This window comes from Mustela nivalis, assembly GCF_964662115.1.
Source record: "Mustela nivalis genome assembly, chromosome: 7".
Classification (NCBI taxonomy): Eukaryota; Metazoa; Chordata; class Mammalia; order Carnivora; family Mustelidae; genus Mustela; species Mustela nivalis.
Window position 1 is genome coordinate 54,310,859 of NC_139026.1, and position 17,915 is coordinate 54,328,773.

Here is a 17,915-nt window from a genome sequence, read left to right on the forward strand (position 1 = left end):
ATATACAAAAGGAAGAATCCAGTGAAACAAGGAAGATTACACAGACTTCTCATTGACTTCTCTCATAGGCCAATGTAGCTGAAAATGCCCTCCCTTTAAGATTTTACTCATTTGGCTGTTTCCAAAAATCACAACTTATGTGTGACCTGAAAGATAGGGAATTCTTATCATACCACCAAACATCCAAACCAAGCCAGCTTGTTCTGTAGCAAAAAAATGTCCCCCAAATTTGAAAAAGGCAAACGGATATAGCACAAAGAACACAAGAAAGAGAAAATTACGTTTGCCTCTCTGAAATGGGCCTTCATACTGGGGTCTCTAGAATCGCTGATGAGCTCAATGTGCTTCCATGTGTGTTTCCACAAAAAAAAAAAAAAAAAAGGAGGAACAGAGAAAAAGAAAATCAAGGGGATACAGGAGTGAGGAAACTGGAGGGGCCAAAGCCAGGCCACTCCCACAATGTGCCACTTTGGCATACTGATTATTTTAAATAAAAGTTACTTAAGAAACCAGTGCAAAAACACTTGGACCCTCCTCCATTCCCCTGAAAGCAGAAATGAATCTCTTAAATAAAAAAATATCCCCTCTGCGATAAAGTAAAAAGACATCCTTATCACCGGAGATAGGGACTTGAAAGCTGAGAAAGCTGTAGAAACAAACATCTTTGCCCTTTTTTCACTCCTTTACAACTTCAGCCCAAATTCTGTTTAGAATTACTTACTAATTAAAACTCCCAAACACCTATTTTCCTTGTCCTGTAAATTCTTCACAAATTTATTTTTTCTTTGTCTAAAATGTATAAAAAACTGCCTGCCTTGGTAATTTCTTTAGGTCTCAATTTCATTGTTGAGTTTAATGAGGGGGAAGAAAAAAAAAAGCTTTTTTTTTTCCTCCTCTTAATCCCTCTCACATAAATCTAATTCTTAGTCCAGCTGGGAGAAATTGCAGATAAAGGGAGAATTCTGCCTTCCAACAGACCAGTAGTAAAGATAATCATAGAATTTAAATTTTTATTTTTATTCACATTGAATATCCCAGTTATATTTCTCTCTCTCCCTCTTTCACTTCCTCTTTGTTGGTGTTTTAGGGAATGATATTAGAAACATCAAAACTATATGGCAAAGGAAAGCTTATGAACAGGAAGGTCACAGATACCAGCAGAAGGATGAAAACTGCCTCATTAATTCTCCATTCTAGGCAAAGGGAAAGTGAATAGAGAAATTGGCGACCTTCAGGATTAAAACAAAAAGGCAGTGAGATAGATAGCTAACCAAGTGCTCAAGTGGCTGGCCAATGTCCAAACACTAGTTTAGGATATGGTTATTTCCCATAGGAACAGGGATTTTCTGGTACAACAACACTGAAAACAAATCAATGATTGTTAACCACAATTGACTAATTCTGTCAAAGGCCAAACTAATAAGAATAAAGCCAATCAAGCATAATTTTTTACTTCTAATCCAAACAATGCAATTTGTGAGTCTAATGAATCCATTCCTTAAAATATCTATTTTAAATTTCTCACGTGTTACAACCATGAGAACTTTCTCCAATGTATTTGATATGGTTGCAAAGAAAAAACTGATCTTCAGTTTGTTGACTAATGTCCTTACGATTTACTAGATTAGGATATAGGTTTTGTTTAGTTATGCAATAATATCTACTTTTCTTTTTTATTATGGCTCTTCTTCTTAGCTATGAATCCAGTCATCTCCAACAGCCATTGAACATTTCCAACCAGCTCTGCTAAGATTTCCAGTCTTGGTCCAGATGTCAGCTAGAAATTGTAACATCCTATGTAAAGAGAAGGTTGAAAGACTAGACCCTCATTTGCTAATATGTAAATAAAGGCACAGATTAATTTTCATTCTTTTGAATAAAAATTCCTTTCTCCTCTCAAGGAACTGCTTCATTTGATTTACAAATCTCAATCGTGAAATAGGTACCTCTGTTAAATAACAAAAAGTCAACTGAGTTAAATTTTAAGATCCCATTGGCTTTATTAATCAGTTCTTGAATCAAACAACATCCTATGTAACAAGTAGAGGGGAGCTACAAAGGGCTACAGAAAAAGAAAAGTTTTTAAAGGTAGAGAGGGAGCAGAAAATAGGGAATTACTAACAAAGAATCTATTATTTTAGGCAAGGTCACACTCCTAAGGTGACTGAAAGGGGTCTATCAGTAAATTTGCTGGTGCTGGCCAGGAAATTCCCATGTTGATCTCTCTCTCTCAAATTAATAACTTAAATCTCTGAAAAATGTTTTACTATATTTAAAATTACCTACAGGGTATATTTCTGCTTAAAATACAAAATGCCTGAGGGATATCTGTTCTGATCATTTGAAATAAATTAGAAAAATATTTTGATTTATTGATGTCTTCAGTGCAGTTGAATCAATAGTAATTAGATGTCACTCTCATCCCTACCTTTCCGACTTGGTCTTTCAAGAGAATTAGTAGTGAAAAGATTCAAATAATGACATAACTAGCCCAAGGGAAGAGATCCTATGAGATTATGATGTTCTAGAAGCAGATCATGTTAAGGTAGTCCTGCAACAAGCAGCTAGTTAGTTAGCTGGTTTGCTAGTTAGATGATGCTTTGGGACTAATTAAACCTTGCCACTTCGACCTCTACGAACAAACAAATCTACCATAAAGGAGGGCCCATCAACAATCTAGACATGATCCAAGGACAGTTTGATCATCACGTTTGTTGCTAGCAAAATACATTAGAGGAGAGATACACAGACCTTAATCACTTCATGCCCTAAGGACTAGAGATCGTGTAAGAGAAGAGGGGTCGGATGACACCCCTTTTTGCCCTCCACTTTCCAGTATATCCAAAATAAATCTCTTTCTTTTATATTGTCCAGTGTTGATTTAATCATTCCATAGACTAGAGAGAATTCGCAAAGACTAGTTCTGAATTTCTCAAACAAATCCAGAAATTATAGCTCTAAATCCTTTGTAGGTCATCTATTCACAGAAGCCAGAAATCTGTGCCAGTCTGATTTTACTTTTACTCACTACCAAATCCAGTAATTTTTATGATCTTAAAAGCTCTCAAATCTATCCCCTTGTCACCAAGTCTATGACTACTACCTTGATTCAGACCCTCATCATTTTGGCACGGACTGCAAGACCAGTCTCATTACTCTTTACTTAGAGTCTTATCCTTTTGTAGAAGTTCTTTCCATTATGTATGTAGAGGTTCTGCTTTGATGAAAATGCTGTCATTCTTTTCAGGATGAATGCATCCCTATTTTCATGCTTTAGTCCTGGCGCTCATCTCCTTTCTGATTCCCGCAGACATAGTTTGGATACAATTTCTTCTGGAAAAATGTCCCTCATCATCTGAACTTGGATTTGGTGTCCTTTTTCATCATCCTGTGTCTCTCTAATTATAGCATTTTTTTGTGATCTATTATGACTACTCTCTGGACTGTAATTTTTTGGAAGGAAGAAAAAATTCTAATGTTTCACTGTCAAAATCCTCTTAGTAAATGCAAAACCTGACAAATAGTAAACATTTCATAAATATTTGCTGGATTGAAAAAAGTACAATTATAGAAAGTTCTAGAAGTATATAAAAATTTCAGGCACCTGGGTGGCTTAGTTGGTTAAGCTTCTGCCTTCACCCAGGTCATGATCTCAGGGTCATGGGATCCAGCCCCACACAGGGCTCTCTGCTCAGAGGGGAATCTGCTTCTCCCTCTGCCTGCCGCTCCCCGGCTTATGTGCTCGCTCTCTCTCTCTATCATATAAATAAAATCTTTTTTTAAAAAGTAGGTAAAAATTAAAATACCAATAATGTATTAATATTTATACTGATTTTCTTCCAGTATTTTAATATTTAACTATTCCTTACTTATCATTACACATAGTTATAATCATACTATTTTTGTAATGTTGAGGTCTAATTTTGATTCACTAGCTTTAGAAGATAAGGCCTTTTGTAAATTTTGTAAACTCTCCACAACAATTATTCTGATTATAGCTTCATAACATTACATCAAAGGCATATAATATTTTTATTTCAAGTAATCCCTTATTGAGAGTACTTTTATCTCTTTTTCTACTTTATTTTTTCACAATATGACAATGATTACCCAAGTACCTGTAATTATTTCTCTACTTAGATAAAACTTCAGAAGTGAGATTATGAGTTTAAATGTGTAAGTATTTTTGGGTTTTCCAATGCATATTTTTCAACCCAAATTGTTATCAGCCTATGCAAAGCATTACCATTAATTAATAAAAAATATTTAATTGAAAAGTGGAACATGGTGTTTTCCATCATGATATATCGGCATACTTTCTGTTTTCTGTATCAATTAATCAATCTCAGTTGCTACTTGCTTTTTAAATTTAGAAGCTAAAATAGAAGTCGTTAATTTATAATTTAAAATGTATACCAAATGGAATATTGAACAACTGTACTCTTCTCCTTCCAGACAAAAACTCTTTAATATCTCTTTACTTACAAAGTCGTTACCCCCATGATTTCCACTGTTGTAACAAGGTGGAACTTAGTTCCGGGTTATGACTCTTAACTTTCTATACAAGTTCATCAAACTGCACAGGCCTTTTAACAACATGTCTCTAAACAGAAGTTTTATTTTTCTCATCTCAAACGTAAGACAAAAAATATATTTAAAATTAGTTGGGAAACTAAAATGGATTTAGGAATAAAGTCAATAGAAAAAAGCATAATACCTAAGGGAAAGAATAATTATGAAATGTTATTGAATAACCTTAGAGAAGGCGTAAGGAAACTAATTTGTAAGTTATATGCTTTAAAGGGAATACATTACGTTTTAGAGAAATCTGTAAGTTCACTGCGAGTCCAGTCAAAATCCCAATAGTGTATTTTATGGGATTTGAGAAGTTGATTCTGAAAATCCTCTACAAGAGTAAATGTTACACAGTAGCTAAAAAATTGAAAAAGACAGTAAGAGGCCACAAACTGGCAGACTGATCTGACAGTAACTGTTTAAAACATAAATTTGAACATAATTACGAGGAGCTCATTCATAGGTTCATCACAATTAGCTCTACTATCAAAGTGCTTACACATTTATAGACATTCCTGGCTCCTGTGGACTCTAGAGTTTGCTACCACTACATAAAGATATTTTATTTATCCTAAGACCCTGCAATTACACTACTGGGCATTTACTCCAAAGATACAGATGGAGTGAAAAAGAAGGGCCATATGTAGCCCAGTGTTCATAGCAGCAAAGCCACAGTCACCAAACTGTAGAAAGAGCCAAGATGTCCTTCAAAAGACGAATGGATAAAGGAGATATGGTCCAGATATATAATGGAGTATTACGCCTCCATCAGAAAGGATGAATACCCAATTTTTAAAAAAAATTTTATTTATTTATTTGACAGAGAGAGAGATCACAAGTAGGCAGAGAGGCAGGCAGAGAGAGAGGGAGAATCAGGCTCTCTGCCGAGCAGAGAGCCCAATGCGGAGCTTGATCCCAGGACCCTGAGATCATGACCTGAGCCGAAGGTAGAGGCTTAACCCACTGAGCCACCCAGGTACCCCCCCCCAATTTTTGTATCAATATGGATGGAACTGGAGAAAATTTTGCTGAGTGAAATAAGTCAAACAGAGAGAGTCAATTATCATATGGTTTCACTTACTCATGGAGCATAAGGAATAACAGAGGACACTGGGAAATGGAGAAGAGAAGTGAGTTGGGGGAAATCAGAGGGGGAGACAAACTATGAGAGACTGTGCACTCTGAGAAACAAACTGAGGATTTTGGAGGGGTGGGAGGTGGTGATTGGGTGAGCCTGGTGGTGGGTATTAAGGAGGGCACGTATTGCATGGAGCACTGGGTGTGGTGCATAAACAATGAATCTTGGAACACTGAAAAAAAGTTAAATTTAATTTAAAAAAATAATAATAAAATAAAGGTATTTTACTTTAAACAGTTTATTGATCATCTATTCAAATTAGTCAGATTCCCTACCTCACAAAATATACAAAATTAAAAATGAGTTTGATTAAAGATGTAATTGTGCCAAAACTTGCATATAAAAAAGCTAACAAAAAAACAAAACTAAACAAAAAAAGAAATGGGTAAATGTTTCTTAAAAATTGAATATGAAATTCTTCCTAAGAGTTCAGTTCAAAATTCTAGAAAGGGGGAGATGGGTGGGCGATGAGTGAAATGAAGAAAACTAAGAGTGCTCTTATTAAGATGAACACTGAGTAATGTACAGAAATACTGAATCATTAAATTGTATACCTGAGACTAATAGAACATTATATATTAATTACACTTCAATTTAAAAAGTGAGGGAAAAAAAAGAACAAAATCCCAGAACCATAAAAGAGGTGAAAATTTTTGTACATACAATAGTAAAATGATTCTATAAAAATTAATACCATATGTAAAACTTTTAAAAAGAAATAATTTATTGGGAAATATTGCAATATTTGAAACACGCAAAGAGATAATAGTCATAATTCATAAAGGGATCTGAAGAGTAATAAGAAAAACTCAAATAGTCCTGTTAAAAAAAGGGATAAAGTTCATGACAAGACAAACAACTAAATTGAGAAAAAATAGTGCAGTATCTCAGGTTCTTTCAAGGTGTAAAGGATGCCATGTTTCCAAAAACAAGCAGTCCATTTATCTTAAGAAAATTCTGCAGTCATTTCTTCATGCTTTTGTCTAACATATTTACCAGACCCAGGGTTTCCTAACCATGATGCTCTAGTTTTTAGGCAACTGGTGACTTTCACTTGGACAGAGAAAACTGACTTGTTCCCTCTACTTATTAAGGCATATCCTTGAGTAAGGTCATAAAATCAAATTCCTATAACTGCTGGATGGAAACATGAAGGTGTGTTGTACACACATATGGATATTAGAGATTAATATTGAGGAAAATCAAAACAAGAGAAATGCTAAATTGAAAAAACAAATGAACTAACCTTCAAGAAAGTGCAGAAAATGCAGAGGTCATAGAATATTAAATCAATATTAAATAAAGAACAATTGGTGGATCCATAGGATAATATGCCTACATATTATTATTTAAAAATAGGGGCACCAGGGTGGCTCAGTAGATTAAAGCCTCTACCTTCGGCTCAGGTCATGATCTCAGGGTCCTGGGATCAAGCCCCGCATTGGGCTCTCTGCTCAGCAGGAAGCCTGCTTCCTCCTCTCTCTCTGCCTGCTTCTCTGTCTACTTGCGATCTCTGTCAAATAAATAAATAAATCTTTAAAAAAATAGAAGAGAAAAGATAAATGACAAGAAATAATCACATAATAGGAAAAAGTTCCTAGCCAAATAAAACTCTGGATTGTGAGGGTAGTCCAAGTGCTAAACTGAGGACATTCTTGAGGCTTTAATAGAAGGAGAATACTCATCATTATAATAATAACAAAAATTTTAGAAAGCAAATAAGCAAACTCCACACCTAGATATATCTTGGAGAAATTTATAAATTGCAACAATAAAGATCGATGCTTCAAATTTTCAGGAAGAAGGTCATTAGCTCACTAAAATGCTGTTTAATCCATATAACACAGGAGAATTTTCAATTTTCATAACAAGAATCCTAATTTAGGTTGCTATGAAAGAGAGCCACAGTCTCTCACCCAGTTTGGAGCTACTTTTCAGGCATTATATCTGTATTGGAGTAAATTAACAGAGCACAAGCAATCGTTGATCTGTCTCTCCCCACCCCCCCGACTGTCACTATAACAGCCCTTCTGAGTTCCCTGAGTATTTTTGTGAGTCATCAAACATGAGGGTGGTCTTGGGGATCCCAGACATAGATACCTACAGAAGAATGAATCTGCATTAAAATATCTGATATGACTGACAACTTTCCTTAGCCAAAAGAGAGCTATAGGGGACACTAGCTATCCAACTCTTAGAATCATAAAGAAACTAAAAGCAGCAGGAATACTGGGGAGAAGAACAAGACTCAACAATGACACAAGCTTTCCTATGTCAGGTTTTCAAGCTTGAGTAGGATCTGAAAAAGGTGAGTGAGAGAAGTTTGATATTAAATGACAGATGTAGTCTCTCATGGTTCACCTCCCCTTCCACGTCAGGCTCCTTGCTCGGCAGGGAGCCTGCTTCTCCCTCTGCCTCTGCTGCCTCTCTGCCTGCCTGTGCTCACTCTCTCTCTCACTCTCTCTGGCAAATAAATAAATAAAATCTTAAAAAAAAAAAAAAAAAAAAATGACAGATGTAAGTTTTGGTTTTAGTCTCGATTGGACTTAATGTATGAGTGACTATAGCAGCTGTGGACTCTGTCTAAGGTTTTATCCTGGAAAAAGATAACTCAACAAAAAGGGTTGTGGAGCCATAATAAGAAAGAATAAATTTGCTTTCTGCTTTCATGCTATTAAGTCCAACTTTTTAAAGATAAATTTCATTTATATCTCACCTAGGCAAAGCCTCTTGTATATTCTACCCCCTTAAAATGTCGGTACCCCATATATAAATTGAAATTCCCAAAGAAGGAGCCAAAAGCAAGTGATCACTCATTTTGCTAAGTGAGATAAATTACACAGAGAAAGACGAATACTGTATATTACTTATATGTGAAATCCAAAACATCTGAATTTATAAAAAGTGAGTAGAACGGTGGTTACCAGAGGCTAGGATTGAGGATTTGGGGGAATTTTTGTGTAAGGGTATAAACTGGCAACTAGTAGATAAATAAATCCGTGAGGTCTAATGCGCAACATAGTCATTATAGTCAACAACATAACTTATAAACCTCAAAGCTGCCAAGAAACTAGATCTTAATTGTTCTCAACACAAAAAATAAATCATAATCATCAACATGGCAGAAGTATTAGCTAATGAATCACAGTGGTAATCATAAGACAATATATAAATGTATCCACCCAACACACTGTACACCCCAATTACACAATGTTATATGTCAGTTACATCTCAACAACAACAAAAAATAATTCCGCCCCATTTATTTTCCTATGATACATTCTATAGGCCTTTAAAACAACATATTTCTGAAAAATAAATACTCTTTTTCTCATATACCAATGGAAAGTCAAACAGTGAACCCAAATCCTCTTGCTTAAAAAATAAAACACCAAGAGAGAGAAAAGTGAAATAAATAAAATAGTTTATTGGGGAATAAACTTTACTGGGGGGGGCGGGGAAAGCAAGTGATCTCTGTCAATACATGAGATTCCTGATAACCCAGCACTAACGAGTAATGCTTAGTACCAAAACTGGTACCATACTTGAGGAATGAGAAAAATGTAAAACTATTTTGCATTGTATTTTCTGTGTTTTTTACCCAACAAAATAACTTCTACTGTACCCTCTACTTTGAGTTTTGTATCTTTTTTGGGGGGGAGATACCAAATTACTTTATTTGAAGGAATGGTACAAATGAAAGAAGTTAAAAACATATGGAATGCTTCACGAATTTGCGTGTTATCCTTGCACAGGGCAATGCTAGTCTCTATATCATCCCAATTTTGTGCTGCCGTGTGATCACGCCTTGTATTTTCTAAGTCATGTGTTTTCTCTCTTACTCATTTACTTGTTTGAGACCGCCTTTGGTATATATTTAAGAAATAAATAGTAGGGTTCTCATGGGTTCTGTAACTGGACTTCCAGGAGCATATTTTAGATAGTAGCCGAAAATTTGTCATACCAGTTCATTCCATGTTCATTCTTTCCCAAATACAATTTTAAGTCATGGTTAGCCATCAGCCACAGGTAATAAGTTGTTAGAATTCTGAAATATTCATTTCATGATTTGGGGGGTTTTTCTGTCTCTGAGACTTGCTACACTTAATTTTTTTACAGTTGTAATCTAAGCACAAGTAAATTACTATCTTCTCAAAGTCTATTTGTGTCTCTCATCAAATCCCCACTGTCTTGGTGATATGTTCTAATTTTACTATTAATTATATCAGCATTATTCTGATGGAAACACAGCAAACTCTTCTTTCTTTTAACTTCTTCCAGACAGATATTTCCAATAAGGTTCAGGGACCTACCACAGAACAGTATAAAAGAAGTTGAAGGAAATAAAAGAAAGGTACATGGAGTTCTATTCACGATCTTCATTCTTCAGAAAATCACAGTCATTTCAGGCATGCTTTATGGATTTGCAGATTTCCTGACATTCCTGCACCACCTCAGCTTCCTCAGGACACAGAGAGAAGCCTGTTTCAATTTGCTGTTCCATAAAATCAGAAGGAATTGATGGCCAGATGGATAGGAAAATACAAACATATAAGCAAACATTTTTGCCACCAAACTGTCTAGCATGACATAGGCCATATATATTATAATATTGCTCCACCAGTACATAAAGAAGAAGAGTAGGAATGAAATCATAGACTTCATGGCTCGCACGTGGGCCTTGGTGATAAGATCCCCAGAACCTGTGCCCTTCATCCGCCTGGTGTGTTTCCATAAGGAATGGATCAAAAGGACAAAGGAAGCCAGAGACACTCCAAAGGGGATGATGAACATTATGTTCAGGACTATATTAGAAGTTAATAAATCATATTTTCTTACTGTGAAGTTCAATGTCTGATTGCTGTCAGGGTTTACCCAGGTTTTGATCAGGTTCTTAAATACTGTATCCTTAAAAAGCAGGGACAAACAGAAAGAGAGGACCGCTCCAAGGACAATAATGAGAAGCAGTCTGTGAGTTCTCTGTTTTATCCAGAAGAAAATGGGATTGGAAAAGTTGGCTATCTTAAGCAAATAGAAGACACTGAGACAGGCGGTACAGGTTATGCAGAAATAATTCGATCCTGTCCAGAGGATTTCAAAAGTCATCAGTTGATTGTCATTGTAGCATATTTCCTCACAAATTATATCTATACCTATGCCTAGCATTATTATACAGAGAAGAAGTATTCTGGAAATAGCTAAGCAGGTAAGAATAAAGTCAATCAAGAAGAACTTCCAGCTCCTGATCCAATCAATACAGTTAACCAATATAATGAACCCATTTCCCAAAAGCCCCGCTATGAATTCTCCAGCAAAAATCATCGTAAATACATTCTTGAATGTGCTTGCCATGACTGCTGTCAGGAAATCTCTGTCTTCAGTACTTCACTGATCTGTAAATTAAGTAATTTGCAAATTACACATTTGTGGATCCAAAACTTTAATGTTCAATACATTTCTTTTTCCTGGACGTTCATAACCACTGGCAAAGAAAAGAATGCCTCCAGTACACCCCCAAAGTCTTAGTTAACGTTGGGAAATCGTCTCTCAAGTTCCAGGCTAGTGATTTTCAAGGCAAATAACAGATTACCTGCTCCCATGACTCTGATTATAATTTCTATGTAAAGCTATTCATTAGGATTTGAATCCTGGTTTGTAAAAACACAAACCAGAGCTAGATTTTTACATATTTTTACAATGTCTTTTATTTTCTTTAAGAGTTAGACATTTTTTTGATTCATTGACCTTTGATTTGTTGACCTTTTTTTTAAGAGTTAGACATTTTGGGGAGCACCTGGGTGGCTCAGTGGGTTAAAGCCTCTGCCTTCGGCTCAGGTCATGGTCTCGGTGTCCTGGGATCGAGCCCCGATTCAGACTCTCTGCTTGGCGGGGAGCCTGCTTCCTCCTCTCTCTCTCTGCCTGACTCTCTGCCTACTTGTGATCTCTCTCTGTCAAATAAATAAATAAAATCTTTAAAATTTAAAAAAAAAAAGAGTTAGACATTTTTTGATTCATTATAAGCTAGACAGAAAGCACCAATCTAGAAAACAGAGTGACTCGGTCTTCTGTTCTGAGAAATAAGCAAATGAGCAGGGGAAAGGCTTGCATGGAAAATCAAGAAGGGAGCAAGAGAGGGCTGAGGGAGATGTTATAGGCTACATTAAGTCTGAGTCCTGTGGAGGGAGAGGGAAGGCAAGAAGGTAGGTCTTGGTCGCAGAGCAGTCCTAAGAGAGTGTCAAGAAGTCCAGTGGGACTTGGCAAGCCCACAGAGCCCATCAGAGGTGTCCCAAGCCTCGTGGGAGTGACCCTGCCACTGACTCTCTGCCCAGCTCAGTCACTGGCGGGGAGCTGCTCATAGAAGGGTCGCAGAGCATAGGAACATGGGCTGGCCAGCTGTTAAAGCAAAAAAGCAAAATCTCCTGCCAAACCCCAAAAAACCTCTCCAGGAAAGGTAGTAGAAAAAGAAAACCACTTTATTAAACCAGAATCGGATACACCTCATAAAAACTTTAAAAAGCAGAAAGAAGTCTCACCCTTTTATAGAGTGCAACAGATACTGTCCGTATGTTCTCAAGGTAAACAATAACTAGTCCTCAAGTAAGGAGACTTGGCATCATGGTTGAATACAGGCAATTTAGCCTCAGTTTACCTGGGTTGACCATCTATGTTAGCTAATTGGCTCTCTACAAAGGAAAAATTAGTGTTTATATTTATGACAGGAGGTAGTTTTGCCACTTGGAGTCAGGAACTCGCTGAAGTGAGGCTCCTACCCTCCCATAGACACTGGGAGATATTGAAAACCCTAAGGAGTGATTGTGGAAGCAGCCCACAGGTCAGCAGCATTCCTGTTCTCAGGCTTTGGAACACAGGCTTTGGGCCTGGTAGAACTAGGATCCCACAGACCCAAGGGGCTGGGCATGAGTTAGGAGCTATGGAAGGATGTGACCCTCAGTCCCCACCCCATTTCTGCACCTAGCGACTGGAGCCCCAACACCCCACTCCTCCCTTACCCCATGACTGACGCCCTGCGTGCCTACCCATAGGGGAGAGGGCAAGCCTGCTTCAGTATATTTGCCATCCCTTTGTACTCCTCTCCCATGCTGGGAAGCATCTGCCCTTGCTTTCCTCATTAAAAAAAGCAAAAACAACAACAACAACAACAACAAAAAAACAATAAAAAAAAAAACATGAAAGCCAAGTACAGGTTTCAGCGGCTGCTGCTCTCCCTTGCAGAGGCAGCCCTGCAAGGCTGCTCAGATTGGTGTTGGAGAACTTTCTTTCAGGGCGCAATCACAATTAAACCTCTCATTTTAATTTGTATGTGCCCTTACGTAGCCAATGAGGATCCCTTAGGTCAGAGATTTATGGGCACGTTTTCCTCATCACCACAGACAGCAGGCACCTTATAAGTCAGATTGATTGTTCATTTGTTTTGTATTATAGATTCTAAGCGAAATCATAAAGTATTTGACTTTCTCTGTCTGACGTATTTCACTTAGCATAATATTCACAAAGTACATTCATGTTGTTGTAAATGACAAGATTTCATTCTTTTGTTTAATGGTAAAGCAGTAGCACATCTTGTGGTATATATACATGTACACATATATGAGGGAATACGACTACATTCATTCACTAATGGACATTTAGACTACTTCCATAAGTCAGCTATTATAAATAAGGCTGCAAGGAACATTTGGTGCATACGTCTTTTCAAATTAGTGTTTTCATTTTCTTCAGATAAATAGCCGAAAGTGGAATTGCTGGATTGTATGGTAGTTCTATCTATAATGTTTTGAAAAACCCCCATACTGTTTTCTAAAGTGTCTGCACCACTTCAGATTCCCACCAAAGGTGTCTGAGGATTCCCTTTTCTCCACATCCTTGCCAACATTTGTTACTTCTTGTCCTTTTAAATATAACCATTCTGACAGGTGTGAGGTGATATTTCATTGTGGTTTTCACTGACATTTCCCTGATGTTGAGTGATATTGAGCATCTTTCATGTGTCTGTTGGCCATTGGGGTGTCTTCTTTGGAAAAAAGTCTGATCATATCCTCTGTCCTTTTATTCAGAGCGTTGGACTGGGTTTTTGTTGTTGTTCTTATTATTGAGTTGTATGAGTTCTTTATGTATTTTGAATATTAACCCCTTATTGGAGACGTGTTTTGCAAATAACTTCTCCCATTCGGTAGCATGGGTACTGTCCATTACCTTTATATTTTGGTGATGGTTTCCTTCATCGTACAGAAGATTTTTAGTCTGATGTAGTTTCATTTGTTTATTTTTGGTTTTGTTATCATTCCTTTTGGAGTCAAATCCAAAAAGAAAATATCATTAAGAGCAACATCAAGGAGTTCATTACCCATATTTCCTTTTAAGAGTTTTATGCTTTCTGGTCTTAGATGCAAGTCTTTAATCCATTTTGAATTAATTCTTCTGTACAGGGTAAGATAGTGGTCCAGTTTCATTCTTTTGGAAGTGACTTTCCAGTTAGCTTAGCAAAATTTATTAAAAGATGTTCCTTTCCCTATTATATATTATTGCCTTCTTGGTCATAAGTTAATTGACCATATGGGCCTGGGTTTATTTCTGCACTCTCTGTCCTGTTCCACTAATCTATATGTACATTTTTATGCCAATGCTATACCATTTTGAATACCATACTCTTGTAATATAAATGTGAAATCAGGGATCATGAAGCCTTCAGCTTTGGTCTTTCTCAAGATTTTTTGACTCTTTGGATCTCTTACAGCTACTTACAAATTTGGGGGTTTTTATTTCTATAAAAAATGCCATTGGAATTTTGATAAGGATTACCTTGGGTCTGTAGATTGTTCTGGGTAATATGAACAATTTAACAATATAAATTCTTCCAATCATGAGCATAGAATATGTGTATTCTGCCACTTTGGGATGAAACGTTTTGTATGTATCTGTAAGTCCATCTTGCTCTTTTATGGTAAGTCTGTCGGCAGCAAGTGCTCTTAGTTTTCTTCCATATAAGGAATTGATTTCCTCTTTAGTACTGAAGAATATTTTCACTGGATACAGCATCCTGGATTGACAGTTCTTTGCTTTTAATACTTTAAAAGTGCTCTGCCACTCCCTCTAGTCTTCATGGTTCCTAATGATACTTCCACTGATATTCAGATTGTTTTCCCCTATAAGTAATATATTATTTCTCCCCCACTGCTTTCAAGAATTTTTCTTCATCTTTAATTATGAGAAATTTGACAATAATTTCCAGTGTAGATTTCCATATATATATATATATATATATATATATATATATATATATATATCTCCTGGTTGGGGTTTGCTCAGCTTTATTAACCTGTAGGTGTATATCTATTGCCAAATTTGAAAAGTTTTCAGCCATTATTTCTTTGAGTAGATTTTCAGCTCCACTTTCTTTCTCCTCTTCTTCTGGGACTCAGATGACAAAATCATTAAGTCATTTGTTATGGTCCTTCATGTCCTTGAAGTTCTACTTGTTTTCTTTTCACTTATTGAACCTTGTGCTCTTCAGGTTATATGATTTCCATTAAGTCACACTCAAGAGCATGGACTCTTGTCTCTGTCACTTCCTTTCTGCTATTGATTAAACCTGTCATTTTTAAATTTCAGATTTATGTTTTTCGGTTCTAAAATTTAAATTTCATTCTTTTGTATAGGTTCTGTTTCTCCACTGAGAAAATATTTTCTGTCCATGTATTTGGAAAGTGTCTACTTTTACCCCATAGAGGATAATTGTAACAACTGTTCCGTGCTCTTTGTCTGATCATTTCCATATCTAAATTATTTGAGAGTTAGCATTGTTTGATGGTTTTATTTCTTGAAAATTGCTCTTTTTTTTAAATATTCAAGGATTTGCTCTCTTTCTGATACCAAAAGTTCTATAAGGAAAATTTTGGACATCAGAGAACAAAGGCACTCACACTAACTCTTGATCTACCTACTGGCAGCAAATGGGAGGGGAGTTTGTCCCCCTGACACATTCTCCTTCTTGCAGTTTTCCTCTGGATGACTCTCTCTGGCACTTATGAGACAAAAGTATATGTACATAACATCCTACTATACATACAGATGAAAAGTAACAAAAAAAAACCACACTGAGTAGTCCCAAAAGGTCCAACTTTTTTTTAAGGCAATGTTTGTTCAAAACTTACCAGTCAAACCCAGTCAGCTCTTCTTTTCTTTTCCATAAGAACAGCAGAGTTGAAATATCTGCTTGTTCAGGGCTATGATAGGAGGTCCTGATATCTTCTGGCTGCAGATTTGTGGAATGCGAGAGAATGAGGCTAGCTTGAGAAGAATGGCTAGAGCATCCAGGGAGGCTCTTTTTCCTCTTGTCCTAATGTCTGCCTCCTTTTCAGTGCATCTCCCAGGGTCTGTAGAGTCTGCAGACTCAGGGTTTCTCTTTTTCTGTCCCTTCACACACCACTGTGGCTCCATCCTCTATTCCCCAGCACCAGTGTTTATTCCTGTGCCTGGCAGGTTTCCTCCCAGTCCCCCAGAACTGAGTAGGATGGGGATTTGAGCTCCAGTACTCAACAGCGCCATGGAAGTTTGCATTCTTACCCTTCTTGGCATTTTGAAACATATTTGGATGAGTTCATAAGGTCTTTGGAGCAGAGAAATCTCAACCCCAACCCAAATTCTTTAAGAAACAGAGGTCAGAGCTGAGGGGAAGAATGGATCAGAGATATCCAGATAAAATATCTCTGTGCCAGTAACAAAACACATTTACTTTTGAATTCAAACACTTCAGTGGCTGCTTATGGCTCAACTGAATACATTTCCAACATTTTAGTTCTACCAAAATCTACCAGATCTGGGGAATCCTTAATCCTCTATCTATACCAGAGAGCAAAAACTAAAAGTGCCATTTGGGTGGGAGGCTTGTTTCAATACTACCAGCTCGCTCAACTATTAACCACTTCTCAATCTTACTCATTAATAAGCAACAAAATGGAAGATACTTTATTGACTAAATGGCTACGCAGTTTGGTTAATATGCCAGCTAATGATTCCTATGGACTTCCTCAAATACTATTAATCAGTCTGCAGAGCCCTTGAACTTCTCTCTGGAAGGCCATGTCTTTGCCACTGCCCCAACCTTATTGTCAAAATTATTGTAAGCTAATAAATTAGTCTGCCATTTGTAGTACAGAAGACATTAGACTATTTGTTACTCAGAGAAGCATTAGCCAGAGGAACATCACAGCACTGGATTCCCTAGTTTCAATCCTCTTAGGGAGGTAAGATGACAGCCAAATATCATATGTGTGTGCAGTGAGGGGAAATAACAGAAGAATCCTGAAATCAGGAAATTCTGATCTTATAAATTCTGACCACTGTGGATGATCTATCTTCCCTTCTGGGGATAAGGTCTCTGTGAGACCTTATCCTCACACTGGAATGTAAGCAAATTTCTCTGGGGAGAGAAGGAAACTATCTTTAAACAACTTGCCCTTTGACCAAGAGAGACACACCATTTTAAAATTCTAAGACTTTAGGCCAGCACCAGGTTTAGAAGGAGGCAAGAGAGGCACCTAGGGCATAAAATTTAAGGGGGTATTTAGTCAAGTGCTGAGCATACACTTGAGGGACCGTGAGACCAAGCAGCTTGTTAATCTTTGCCCCCTAGTTGCCTTGCATACCGCCCTCCAGCCCTGACCCTGGTCTTGCTGTTTGCTAATCAATCATGCTCTTTACTCAGAAAGGAAGACCACGGCCATGCAGAAATGCAATAAATTCAGGGAGGTTTTTCTTCTAATGCCTGTCACCAAGATCAAGTTTACATAAGGTGCTCAAGATTGTGGACTCTACTGAATCACAGCATCTATCATGGCCTGTGACAATGACATCAAATTACCTATCCTCTAATCATCATACAGTCAATGAGTGAGTTACCTTGAAGGTCAACATAAAATAGTCCCCGATATTTTATGGAATATTCCAAGGAAACATAGGAAGACTTCCAGTAGCTGGAATAAGTTCTTTCTCTTCCAATATTCTGGTTTTTTCCTTTACATGTCCAGTTTTCAACAGGACTGCTAATTACAGGTAGGGAATATAATTTTCAGCTAACTTTCCTTCTTCTTGGCATTATCTGTCCATCCAGTTATCCAAGATCCCAAGTTTAAGTCTACTTCCTCCCAAACTTGTTGTTAAGAGTACTATGAATCATTAGCGA

The 17,915-nt window shown here is 37.0% G+C and overlaps 1 protein-coding gene across 1 annotated transcript; it reads right to left on the bottom strand.

The window, feature by feature from the left end:
• Positions 1-10,129: 10,129 nt before the first annotated feature.
• Positions 10,130-11,065, bottom strand: LOC309870238 (taste receptor type 2 member 8-like; the record flags this gene model as incomplete). The annotated part of the gene is made up of 1 exon (XM_082742431.1): positions 10,130-11,065. One exon carries the CDS (start codon positions 11,063-11,065, stop codon positions 10,130-10,132), a length of 936 nt encoding a protein of 311 aa, XP_082598557.1.
• Between the last annotated feature and the right edge of the window lie 6,850 nt (positions 11,066-17,915).